This window comes from Petromyzon marinus, chromosome 12, assembly GCF_048934315.1.
Source record: "Petromyzon marinus isolate PM22_M1 ecotype Great Lakes invasive population chromosome 12, UKy_Petmar_22M1.pri1.0, whole genome shotgun sequence".
Lineage (NCBI taxonomy): Eukaryota > Metazoa > Chordata > Hyperoartia > Petromyzontiformes > Petromyzontidae > Petromyzon > Petromyzon marinus.
The window spans coordinates 12,529,468-12,542,278 of NC_133678.1; the positions used below are offsets into that span (position 1 = coordinate 12,529,468).

Sequence of the window (12,811 nt, forward strand, 5' to 3'; positions counted from 1 at the left end):
TAATACTATAGGCAAGTTATTTATTGATATTACGTGCCTCGTGTACAATTTAGTCAGATTTCAGTAAGCATCACAAAAGTGGTCCATACAATACAGTACAATATAGAAACTTCGCACAGCGTTAGGACTAACCATCACAAAAGGGCTTTAAACAGGTTGTTTCCTCTCACCACATACTTTGATAGTACCTTCATTTAAGTAAAAAAAACCGTCAACAAAGTGCCAGCCATTCTTAGAACATAAGGGATAACCTAGGGTTTGTTTACAATGCTCCAGTTGATGCAAGGGCCCTCATTTCGGATCCAGATGTCTACCGTCCATGAAGAAACTGGGGTTTTCAAGCGTAGCGAGTTGATGGTAAATCAACTCGTTCACCAATGACAGCACACAAATCTAATCTGGTTTTCACTTAGTTTGGCAACAATCCAGGTCTGAGAAATAGAAATATAGGGTTGGCTGACATGCAATGAACATCGTTGCCACAGTACGTGTAGGAACATAGTGGATGACAGAAACACAGTGTGGAGAAGTGTGGGACAATAGGCATTTTAATGTCTTATCAGAAGCGACTCTGCGAGATCATATTCTGTAAATTATGCAACGTGGGGTGAAGCACTCCTCCACGAAACTTCCAAAATTTGATAAATCTTCGCCCCATGACATTGCGAAGATAGCAAAATCGGAATAAAATTGACTGAAAGAATACTAAAAAATATATCTATAACATACTACTCTAGCGTCATCCAGTTGTTTACCCAAGCAAGACTAAGAGACCCATTGTAAGCGTCATCTGAGACCGTCACATATGGCAAAGGTGCCTGGAGTGCAAGAGCAGACACCTTAAATCACATTGCACAAGTATCATCAGACCCTACATTTAATTGTGCCCAGGGACTTCATTCCTCACTAAAATATTTTCCCGGTCACTGGTAGACTGGGAGTAGGGCACCGTGTATTCGCCAGAGCAACACATCGCGAGAGTTATATTTGATGTTATTTGCCAGGTGCGGAAATATTTTGCGGGGTGCTGACCCTAACAGACCCGGCTGAAAGTAAGCCGTGAAAACTTGTCTACGGATCCAGTGAAAACCACCCCCAAGAAGGGCGGTCACAAGTAAAAAAAAAACTGTATACAGCCAAGGCTTTCAAACCCAACCCATAACTTTTTAAGCACCACTAACGAGCCGCTCACTAATGAGCCTTCGTTAACGAGTTGTCGCTAGAGAGGGCTCGGAGTGCGGAGGGTAGAACCCGTCGGGGCGAGCGGCCGGGTTTCGACGAAGAAGGAGTCCTCCACTGTCTCTTCTCAAGGCTTTCCGTTCGCCACGGCCGCTTCCCGGAATTGAGGCGAAAATTCTTCAAAGTAGACCCTGTGCATACGGAAGACAAGTTTGTCTTCAGGTCTGAAAAGCTTGCCTCCAACATGGCATAGTTTACACGCAATCAGAGCAGTCTACGCATATCCGTTTAAAGATACAAGCTGAAAAACATGCTGTGCTCTGAGCGAGTGAGCGGGTGTGTGTGTAAGCATATGAATGAATGAGAAACTAAGATTATTAATTGATACGTGAGTGAATGAGAGAGTGAATGTTTCAGTGAGTGGGTTGGTAAATATGAATATAAAGGAGTAGCTGAAATGAAATACTGCAGTGCGTAAATTAATTGGTCAGTAAGAATTTGACAGAGTTAATTAGCAGGTTTGTGAATGAAGTATTCAGGGCAATGGATAGTAGATGTATGTGTGAATTAATGAATGAAACTATGAATGAGTGAACAAATTAGGGGGTGAGTGTATGAATGTGAGCGTAAGAGTAGTCGGTGTGTGAGTCGGTAAGTGAGTGAGTGTATGAGTAAGTAGGTAAGTCAGTGAGTGTATGAATGTGTGAGTGAGTTAGTTGGTGAGCGAGTAATTGAGGAGCGAACACGTGAACGAGTAAGCGGACGTCCACCACAGAATCAGACTCGTCACCTGGCTCGCTTGGCCATCTCGTTGCCATCCCAGCGCGGGCTGTACGGGTAAGACTTCTGCACCTGCACAAAGGGCTGTCCTGTGCTGCCATACTGGTACACGGACTGGAAGGTGAAAGTCGGCTGGTCGCGTGGGAAGTACAATGGCAGCTCGACTACAGCGGGAAAGACACACGGGCACGCGTATGCACACACGTGCGCAGGTGTGCGCACACACAGATGTGCACCGAAGGGTTAGGCGTCAAGTGTATTTTGTGTAACCAGGTGAGGCACTCAAGATGCCAGAGTGGCCCTGGTCGTAAAAATGACAAAAGCTATGCCAATATGTAATAAAGTACGGCTATGAAGCAAATAGAAATTAGAATAAAGAACTGTCACATGAGACATCAGAAACATTGCACAACAATAAATCAACGTTAAATAATACATTCCCTGTAGTATAAATCAGCAGATTAAAGTACGACAATGGCAATGAGAACAAAACCACTGCTTTGACAACCGATGATAGGTAAACTGTCCCATGTGGCCTACGTGTGCAAGCAAAATCAAACACCGTTTTAAAGAGCTGACGACAAAGAGGCAATTCATTGACGAACAACAGTACTGTAATCACCTACTGTCATTCTACACAGCCACTCCCAGGAAGTGTGTGCCCACTCGCTCACAGCACTCGCCCACTCACTGTGAACCATGAAGAAGAACTCCAGGCCCTCCAGGAGGAGGCTGATCTTGGTGAAGCCCTCGGCGTCATACTCTGCAATGGACCTGACCCACACGTGCGCGGACAGGCATAACATGTTAGCGTCTGCACTCAGCATTGTGGTTGCATTTTATCACCGGTCAATTACACATACAAACACATGCACGCCCGTACCGATTTATGCGCGATCCTATGACCCTGCTCCCAAAGTGCCAGCTCACGGGCATCGCAGCCACCACCTCGCCCCAGTACCCTATGCCACTGTACAGGGCGAGCGGACAGAAGAGTGTGGATGTTTCGCGAGTGACGGAACGGCGGCCGTCTTACTCTCCGAAGTGGCTGAGGAACGCCGCGATGTATTCTCTGCGCTTCTGGTAGCCCTGTGTGATGTACTGCACCTGCTCACGCACACACACACACAGGACATTCCGGGAAATCGTGTAAAGACAAGACTGTTGACTCAATCGGTGCCTATCAGTCAATGTCTAAAGGAAGACACAACCCAACAAAATAAATGCAATTTTCTTGAAGAGCAATGTACACCTATGACCAATCCCCACCAGAATGGACCCGATCTCGTCATATCTCGAAAGCCAGGCAGGATCGAGTCTGGATAGTACTGGCACGATTGACCACCATGCGTAGCTCCTGAATATAGCCTGCTGCGTGGCTACGTGGTAGGCAGCAAAAGTCAACGCACTAAAATCCATTTGTTGTACCGTATCTCTATGCTCCCATGTCTATGCTCCCCATGTTCACCAACGCAAGCTGACCAGCGTGGTGAAGTATGGTCAAACGACCAGGTATGGTGAGGCCCCCTCGGCCGGCAGTGGCCTGATAAGAATGGGTGATCCTCTTTGGTTATTTCGGTAAAGTCACGTAGAATGAGAATAAAATAATAAATTGATAAAATAAAATAACACAATATTCTCACGACGTTTCGGCCACAACACAAGCGGCCTTCATCAGGTGAAGGGACCAGACTGTCTGGAGGACAGCGCTGGAGTGAAAAAGCCACGCTCAGATCGCGACCTTTAAGCTGTGTGAGAAGAAACAAAGCGCCTTGACAAAGGAATTAGCATTGAATTTAGCATTGAAATGGCTGAGTGATTAGCTTGTGACTGGTCACAGAAATGGCTATGTTAAAGTTAAAGCATACACATCCGCAGAGGCACCCCTTGACAAAGGAATTAGCATAGAATTTAGCAGTGAAATAGCTAAGTTAAAGCATACACATCCGCAGAGGTACCCCTTGACAAAGGCATTAGCATAGAATTTAGCATTGAAATAGCTGAGTGAGCTATTCAGCTATTTCAATGCTCAGCACTCAGCTATTTCAATGCTAAATTCTATGCTAATTCCTTTGTCAAGGCGCTTTGTTTCTTCTCACACAGCTTAAAGGTCGTGATCTGAGCGTGGCTTTTTCACTCCAGCGCTGTCCTCCAGACAGTCTCGTCCCTTCACCTGATGAAGGCCGCTTGTGTTGTGGCCGAAACGTCGTGGGAATATTATAGGTGTTATTTTATTTTATCAATTTATTATTTTATTCTCATTCTACGTGACTTTACCGAAAGAACCAAAGAAGATGAATCCTTGCAGTCACGAAAGCTTTAAATCGAAAAGAATGGGTGAACCTGATAAGAATGGGTGAACCTGATAAGAATGGGTGAACCTGTGCGTTATAACGTGAGTGGCATAACGTTTGATTGTAACTTTACAGTCTGTTGTTGAATTAAAGAAGCTTTCAACCGATATAGAGCAGCCCAGAACACCCATGCTAGATACAGTTCGTAAGATTAGAGATATATATTCTTGGTTCTTTCGGTAAAGTCACGTGGAAGGGAAACAATAAAATAATTTTTAAAAAATATATAAAATTCTCACATTATATTTTTATTATTTTATTGTTTCCCTTCTACGTGACTTTACCGAAAGAACCAAGAATATGAATCCCTGCAGTCACGAAAGCTTTAAATAATAAAAAAAGATGAGATGTTTGTTTTTGGGCTGCTTCTTTAACCTCTTGAAGTCTGGGGAAGAATGTGGAGTTCATGTGTAGAATTTCCCCATTCTTAACATTGCTGGCATTGTTAATCCCGTTTTTTCTGGTGAACAATACAGATAAAACTGCAGTAAAAATCTGCGGCTCAGGGCGCAGTGAATGAGAAAACAACGCAAAATAAACTCCACATGATGAATTGCATCCAGAAAGATCTCATCAAGAAACTATCGTAAGAACAATGAATAATCACAGCATACTTATGTAGAGGTGTTAACTATGCGCTGTTGCGTAACCTGCGTTGCCACCAGGGCAGTGCAGCATTACCCCTGGGTACAACGGTTGGGGTCAGTCGAGGTGAAACGGATCGTGGCCAGGGTTTGGTGCGAACCAATCAGACGGTTCCACGTGGGAATGTATGATTGGTTCTACCTGGCCACGAAGGGGTATAAGACGGGTGACCCAACGGACCTCGGGGAGTTCTCTCCCTGCACGAAGACAGAAGACTGGGCTGAAGCCTAGCTAGGACCCTGGACCAGCCTTTCAGCCCTTCTAAGGGCTAAGGCTCGGCATACCCAGTGGTCAGGACCCACCGGGCCAGCGGTGGGTCAGATAGCCTCCCCTAGGTCCTAGCCGGAGGACTAGGATAGCGGTAGACGTGTGAGTCCCGCCAAGTCCGGAGGTTGTACCTCCTTAAGTATCAAGGAGGTTAGCGGTAGACGTGTGAGTCCCGCCAGGTACGGAGGCTGTACCTCCCTAGGGTATCGGGTGAGGGGACCGAATATCCCTCTGTGTGTGTTAAGCGTTGCATAAGGAAATAATACAATAAACAGAGTGTGCCTCCTAAAGAAGTCTGCTCGTCCTTACAACACTACAACTGGAGTCAGAAGTGGTTGGAAATGGAAACCAGAAGTTCAGCCCACGCGCGGTGCCAGAACGAAGATAACGATGTCTCACCTGCAAGCACCGCCAGCTCCGCTGAAAACGCTGCCGCGTTGACGGCCGCCCAGCCACCGGTTGAGCAGCCGGTTGCTCCCTCTGCCATGGGGGACGGACTCAGGGCAGCACACGGCCGTCTCGCTCAACTCCTACACGCCGCGGCCTCCATTCTCGAAGAGATCAACTTGGAGGTTGCGGGCAGGCCGAGTCAACCGCCGGCAGACGTTCCCGCCATCGGCCAGGGCAGACATTTTGATTTTCCCGCCGGGGAACCACGTGATTCCGCCGGAAGCAGAAGCCAGGGGCATCCTGGGAACGCGGGGGGCCCATCACAACCCGCAACGTCATCAGCACGCGACGCTGCGAATTCAAGTTTCTCAGCGGACGCCGCGTCATCACTGTACCGACACGGTACAGTAGACTCTATCGGCCGGGAAATCGCCGATCTCCGGCTCGAGACGGTACAAGCTGAGGGGGAGACGACGTCCGCCCTCCAACAACGCCTGCCCATCTTCCGAGAATTCACATCTGAAGGGGGCGACTGGGCGGCGTTCCAGCGTCGCTTCCTGAGCCACCAAGAGATGGTGGGCTGGTCGGACGCACAGGCGCTCCGAGCACTACCGGCCACTTTGGATGACGACGCTCTCGCCTCGCTCCTCACCATCCCCAGGCAACAAAGGGCGACTCTTCAATCGGCCCTTCGACGGATGTCCGACGTGTACGGGCCTCCATCCGACGTCCGCAGCCGATTTTACGACAGGCGACGCCGCCCTAAAGAGTCTCCGTTGGCATTCCGGACCGCTCTACTGGCGATGGCAAGAGCGGGTTACCCTCGCATGGACGACGAGGCCATCGATGCCATCGTTCTCCAGAAGATGCTGGAGCTGGCGCGCAAGCTGCGCATCGTCATCGAAGCGGTGGACGACGACAGTATGTGCTCGCTACGAGGCGCTCGGTGCATCCACGCACATCTGCTGCTCCACACGGAATCGACCATCGCCGCCTCGGCTTCGACGTCAGAGCCTGCCAGCAGGGACGCCGAGTTCTCCCCCGACCGGGCCTTCATGGCGACCAGGTCAACGGGCCGGCGATCGTCCGACCACGCTGGTCGCTGCAACGACCAGCAGCGGGGACGGCCTGCTCCACGCGGCGACGTGACGTGCTTCAACTGTGGCCGACGAGGCCACATCTCCTCTGACTGCTGTGCGCCTCGACGACGCCCCTCCGCATCCCGGGGCCAGGACTACAGGACGTCCACGGCATCGCGGCAAAACCAGGCAAGTCGCGACGCCTCTCATGCTCGGCCCTCATTCACACCATACACACTGCAACGCACCATAAGAAGGGTTCGCGATTCGGCGTGTGATGGGGGGTATTCTGGCGTTTGTTCGCGGCCACTCGGACCTGGGCAGTGGTCTGAGTTGGCCCATAGGGTAGTCGCGGCGACGGCAGGTTCGTCCGTGGTTGTCGGATCAATCGAGGGTGTGGAATTTCGCGTGTTGGTCGATACTGGTGCGTCGGCTACGATCATTTCGGATCTGATTTACAATATACTGCCCGTACGATGCCGCCCCTTGGAACGGGTTTCTATCCCGTGTTTCGCCGCTAATGGCAGTTCACTTGGCATTATTGGGCAAATTCGGGCGCAAATTTCGATTGGAGACATTAAATTGGCAGGGCCTATTTTGGTCTCTTCTTCCCTCGCCGTGCCGTGTTTGTTAGGCACTGATTTTCTCGCGAAAATGCCTATTAAGATCCTTGTAGATCAAGGCTGCATCGAACTCCCGTCGGGTCGACGGATGGCGTTCTTGCCCACACCCTCACACCCGCGCATGGCTAGTGCCTCGGTGCAGGCGTTTGTTGCGAGCACAGTCCGCATTCCGCCAGGGACACAAATGCTCGTGCCCTTGCAACTTAAAAAACCGCTAGCCCCGGAGGCCTCGGCACGTGGCATTTTGCTGGGGCCTTCAAACGCAGCTGCTAAGGGGTTAGATTTGGTGGCTGCACAGACCCTCGTAGCAGCCGACAGGGAGCCGTTCTTGCAGGTTTTGAATGTCGGATTGTCCACAAGCGTCATTCCGCAAGGAACTGTGCTCGCTCACGCGACCCCGGTGCCGTTGGGGACCGGAGTCGCGGGACACGTGCATGCCACGCCGCAGGTCCTACCTCCTTCCGAATCGGATGAGAGATGGTTGGACGCGCTCTGCAAAGACACGGGTGATCTGTCTCATTCGCAGCGATTTAAATTGCGCGCTCTTCTGCGAGAATTTTCCGATGTCTTTAGTAAATCTAAATTTGATATTGGCTGCACCAAGCTGCTGCGTCACCACATTGATACTGGTGACGCTGCCCCGATTCGACAAAACCCGTTTCGGCTTAGCCCGGCGGAGAAACAGCATGTTAAATCGGCTGTGGATGACATGCTGAAGGCCGATATAATTTCTCCCTCCACTAGTCCCTGGGGTGCTCCAATAGTGCTGGTCAAAAAGCACGATGGCAGTCTCCGTTTTTGCGTTGATTTTCGGCGCCTAAATAAAATCTCGGTAGCGGAAGCCTACCCTCTCCCTCGTATGGACGAGTCATTGGATGCCCTGGCAGGGGCGCACTATTTCTCCACCTTGGACCTTCTGTCGGGGTTTTGGCAACTCCCCCTCGACGAATCGTCAAAACCTAAGACTGCTTTTCGGACGCCACAGGGCCTTTTCGAGTTTAATAGATTGCCCATGGGTCTCCACTCGGCCCCAGCGACGTTCCAGAGGCTCATGGAGCTGGTCCTCGCTGGGCTCCAGTGGGACTCATGTCTCATTTATCTTGACGACGTCATCGTCTTTAGCCGCACGTTCGGCGAACACATCGAACGGTTGCGTGCTGTCTTCTTGAAAATGCGGGCCGCTAACTTGAAATTCAAGCCGCAGAAGTGTCACCTTCTGCGTGAGTCTGTGCGCTATCTGGGCCACATAGTTAGCCGCTCGGGCATCTCTACCGACCCTGAAAAAAACAAATGTGTTCAACATTGGCCGACCCCTACATCTGTGGGCGATGTTCGTAGTTTTATTGGTTTTGCGTCGTACTACCGGCGGTTTGTTGCTGGCTTCGCGACGATTGCCAAGCCGCTCCACGCCCTTACGTCAAAAGGGGTGGCGTTTCATTGGGGGGACGCAGAACAGGCTGCGTTCGACTCCTTGCGGAACACGCTCGTGACGGCACCGTCCCTTGCGTACCCCGATTTTTCTGTGCCATTCGTGTTGGACACCGACGCTAGCAATACGGGGATTGGGGGTGTTCTGTCCCAAAAAGTTGATGGCATTGAAAGGGTTGTTGCCTATGGTAGCAGAGTCTTGTCTCTTGCTGAACAAAGATACTGTGTGACCAGATGTGAGCTGCTGGCCATTGTTTTTTTTATTCAGCAATACAGGCCGTACCTGTATGGTCAGCATTTTACCGTGCGATCTGATCATTCGGCTTTACAGTACGCTCTGCGGGTTGACCAACCGTCCGGGCAGCTTTCTCGGTGGCTCGAAGTCCTTCAGGACTACGATTTCAATGTCACTTACCGTAGGGGTGCACAACACACGAATGCTGATGCGTTGTCTCGCCTTCCGCCGGCTCAAAAATGTGCGTGTTTTTTGGGCTCGGGCCGTTGTAAGCCGCCACTGCCTGCGCAGGTCGCGCCTCTCACAACGGTGTCAGCCGCACTTCCCGCCGCCTCAGCGCCGATGTTGGATCATGCAGATCCAATGGCCAGTGACGATTTGCTGGGGCTAACTTTGGCCGAATGGGGTCGGCACCAGGGCGAGGACATGTCGTTATTGAGGTTGCGTCGCCATGCGAATAATGCGGTTCCAAGACAGGGCAAATTTAATTCATTTGTCATGAAGCGCGGCTTGTTGATGCATTGGGATGCTGACTCGTGTCAACATAAAATCGTCGTGCCATCCGCCTTGCGATGCAAGGCCGTATGGGCGGCGCATGAGCGTTTATTGCACCTGGGTGTTCATAAGACCATTGGGTTGTTGCGGTTGCAATTTTTCTGGCCGGGCATGCTGCGCGACGTCACTGACATTTTGCTGGGATGCACCCATTGTGCGCAACGTAAACCGCCGGCTAAACTGGCATGCCCACCCCTGCAACCCATTTCGGTCTCTCGTATAAATGAGTTGGTGGCTCTCGATATTTTGGGCCCTTTTCCTACTACGCCACGGGGTAATAAGAAACTTCTGGTTGGGGTAGAGTATTTTACACGGTGGCCTATGGCCTGGGCACTCCCCAACCAGTCGGCGGCGGCCGTTGTGGACGCCTTTGTTCAAGGCTACGTCCTGGACAAGGGCGCACCAGAACGGTTGCTGACCGATCAGGGAAGAAATTTTTCGGGAGCCTTGCTGACTGATGTGTGCCGCCTGTTGGGCACTAAGAAAGTGCGCACTTCGCCCTACCATCCCCAGACCGACGGCATGGTGGAGCGCCTTCATAGAACTCTCACCGCTATGTTATGCCATCAGGTCGATGAATCCCACCTCGATTGGGACTTGCAGGTTCCGGGGGTCCTCGCCGCATACCGTATGGCACCTCACGCGGCGACGGGATTTTCCCCGTTCTTTCTAATGTACGGCAGGGATGCCTTTCCTCCCGCCGACGTTCGACTGGAAATCGAACAGCCACCGCAAAAGTCAAAGCTCGTTGACCACTTGCGATTCAACCTCCGTAAGTTGGCCGAGGCACGGGAGGCCGCCATTGAAAATTCGGCTTCCCGCCAACGGGCGAATTTACGACTGCGGGACCCTCGGTCGTACACGCATCGGTGGGCACCGGGAGACAGGGCATGGCTCCACTGCCCCCAGGTGCCGGTGTCCACGTCGGCCAAACTCCTCAGACCATGGCGAGGCCCGGTTGAGGTAGTGGAAGTCCTGCGTCCCCAATGTGTTAAAATTAGCTGGGGACGGCGTCGCTGGTGCGTTCACCCCTCTCAGTTAAAACCCTTCGTCACGCCACGCGTCCCTCCACAACACACACGACATGGGGGCCGAGTGTGCGACGCGTCCGACGAGCCGGATGTTGCCCCGTTGGTGCCTAACCCGCAGCGCAGGCGTGTCATTCCTCCTGCAGATGACGCGGGAGTGACGGCTCCATGCAGGCCACGTTCGGCCTCAATGGACCGTGGAGCAGCAGGTGTCCCCGTGGAGATGCCTAAAGGCCCACCGGATGCTCTGGCTCATCCTCCTCCTTCCCTTGTGCCGCCGACAAAGCCTGCCATCCCCTACGATGGTCCCGCGAAACGCACGCGCGCGAAATCTCGCCGGTTGTTATAATGTTTTTTTGGCATGTCTAGTGCCTTGTACATACGTTATGTTGTTAAGGGGGGTATTTATAGGGGTTTAATTGTTCTTGTTGTTCGTGAGGCACACTCACAATTCTTCTACCGTTGGTAATTTCGGAGTTTCCCATTGTTGCAGCCGGGACGGCTGGAGCTTCCGAAGGAGGGGGTGATGTAGAGGTGTTAACTACGCACTGTTGCGTAACCTGCGTTGCCACCAGGGCAGTGCAGCATTACCTCTGGGTACAACGGTTGGGGTCAGTCGAGGTGAAACGGATCGTGGCCAGGGTTTGGTGCGAACCAATCAGACGGTTCCACGTGGGAATGTATGATTGGTTCTACCTGGCCACGAAGGGGTATAAGACGGGTGACCCAACGGACCTCGGGGAGTTCTCTCCCTGCACGAAGACAGAAGACTGGGCTGAAGCCTAGCTAGGACCCTGGACCAGCCTTTCAGCCCTTCTAAGGGCTAAGGCTCGGCATACCCAGTGGTCAGGACCCACCGGGCCAGCGGTGGGTCAGATAGCCTCCCCTAGGTCCTAGCCGGAGGACTAGGATAGCGGTAGACGTGTGAGTCCCGCCAAGTCCGGAGGTTGTACCTCCTTAAGTATCAAGGAGGTTAGCGGTAGACGTGTGAGTCCCGCCAGGTACGGAGGCTGTACCTCCCTAGGGTATCGGGTGAGGGGACCGAATATCCCTCTGTGTGTGTTAAGCGTTGCATAAGGAAATAATACAATAAACACAGTGTGCCTCCTAAAGAAGTCTGCTCGTCCTTACAACACTACACTTATGCCAGCGGGCTGTTAAAGAGAAACAATTCTATTGAAAAAAGTTACTCAGCTTAATATTACACCGCTTCGAGAGGGCCTCCTCATGCCTTTCGTTCATGGGGGGCTGACCATACTTCCCCACGCTGGTGACTGTGGCTAAGCGAATCCACTGTTGCTTGCCGTAAATGGAAATCAAACTCATGTCACGGGGTTCATGGAAGTGCGCCAACCACTGCACCACCACTCATCTTGTACGCGCTTAAAAAAAAACTATTTCAGTTCCAAACAAGTGAAGTCGTTTCTCTTCATGGAAACCCGGCGAATGAGCCGGCGAATTGGCTTGTGCTGCTGTTACCTTGCTGGTGAGGAGCTGGCACACCTGCGGAACATAGTCCAGGAGGCATCCTCCGCTGGGGAAGTTGGGGATATGGAAGGCGGAGGAACCTCCCAGGGCACTGAAGAGCAAGAGAGCACAGAGACGCTGTTAGCAAAGAGTTTGCTTGCTTGCAGCGCTGGTTCATACTAAACAATTGCCGCACTTTGAATTTAACATGCCCGGTCACGTGTTGCATTACAAGTGCTTCTGATCGCACAGGCAATATATACTGTCCTCACGTGACCAAGGTTGCATGTTGACTAATGTGCGGCATCGCCAAAAGGCATAGAAAATCCTCCTCGGCCCTCAGTTGGAAACGGTTCCCCCACCCCAACTGTCTTCTTTAATATGGCCGATGTAAATGCAGAGCAACAACTACAATTTCACATTCAGGTGGTCAAGCCAGATAGTTGCGTTCGGAGCAGTGGAGTGTATGGCTGTTAACCCCAGGCTGGATGCATGTGTGCAACTCTCACTGCTCGATGCGAGGCGACAGGTAGAGCTTGGGGAGCACCTTGGTGGCCTCCGTGTTTTCAAACGTCACCAGCAGCAGCGCCACATCCTCCCCCGGGTCCACCAAGGGATCCTGCGTCACGCGTTCAGCGAGCAGGGTCAGAGTTACAGGAGGGCATTGGCTGTGTCCCAAACTCAGGGGTTTCACTTCATTGCATCGGTCGACAAGTGGCCACGAGACTTATGGGGCCAGTGCATTAAGCCCATACGGCTGAGATCCTGGGTTTGAATCCAG

The 12,811-nt window shown here is 51.8% G+C and overlaps 1 protein-coding gene across 5 annotated transcripts in view; it reads right to left on the reverse strand.

The window, feature by feature from the left end:
* BABAM2 (BRISC and BRCA1 A complex member 2) overlaps positions 1–12,811 on the reverse strand; it is an 18,319-nt gene continuing 5,508 nt past the window's right edge. For all 5 annotated transcript variants that reach the window (XM_032952718.2, XM_032952719.2, XM_032952722.2 and 2 more), the window contains exons 7-12: positions 12,540–12,649; positions 12,043–12,142; positions 2,996–3,066; positions 2,651–2,733; positions 1,970–2,123; positions 1–1,370 (exon numbers count right to left, since the gene is read on the reverse strand). In XM_032952718.2, coding sequence (XP_032808609.1) covers positions 1,307–1,370; positions 1,970–2,123; positions 2,651–2,733; positions 2,996–3,066; positions 12,043–12,142; positions 12,540–12,649 — 582 coding nt within the window. In that variant the 3' untranslated portion in view covers positions 1–1,306. The remainder of the gene's footprint in view (positions 1,371–1,969; positions 2,124–2,650; positions 2,734–2,995; positions 3,067–12,042; positions 12,143–12,539; positions 12,650–12,811) is intronic.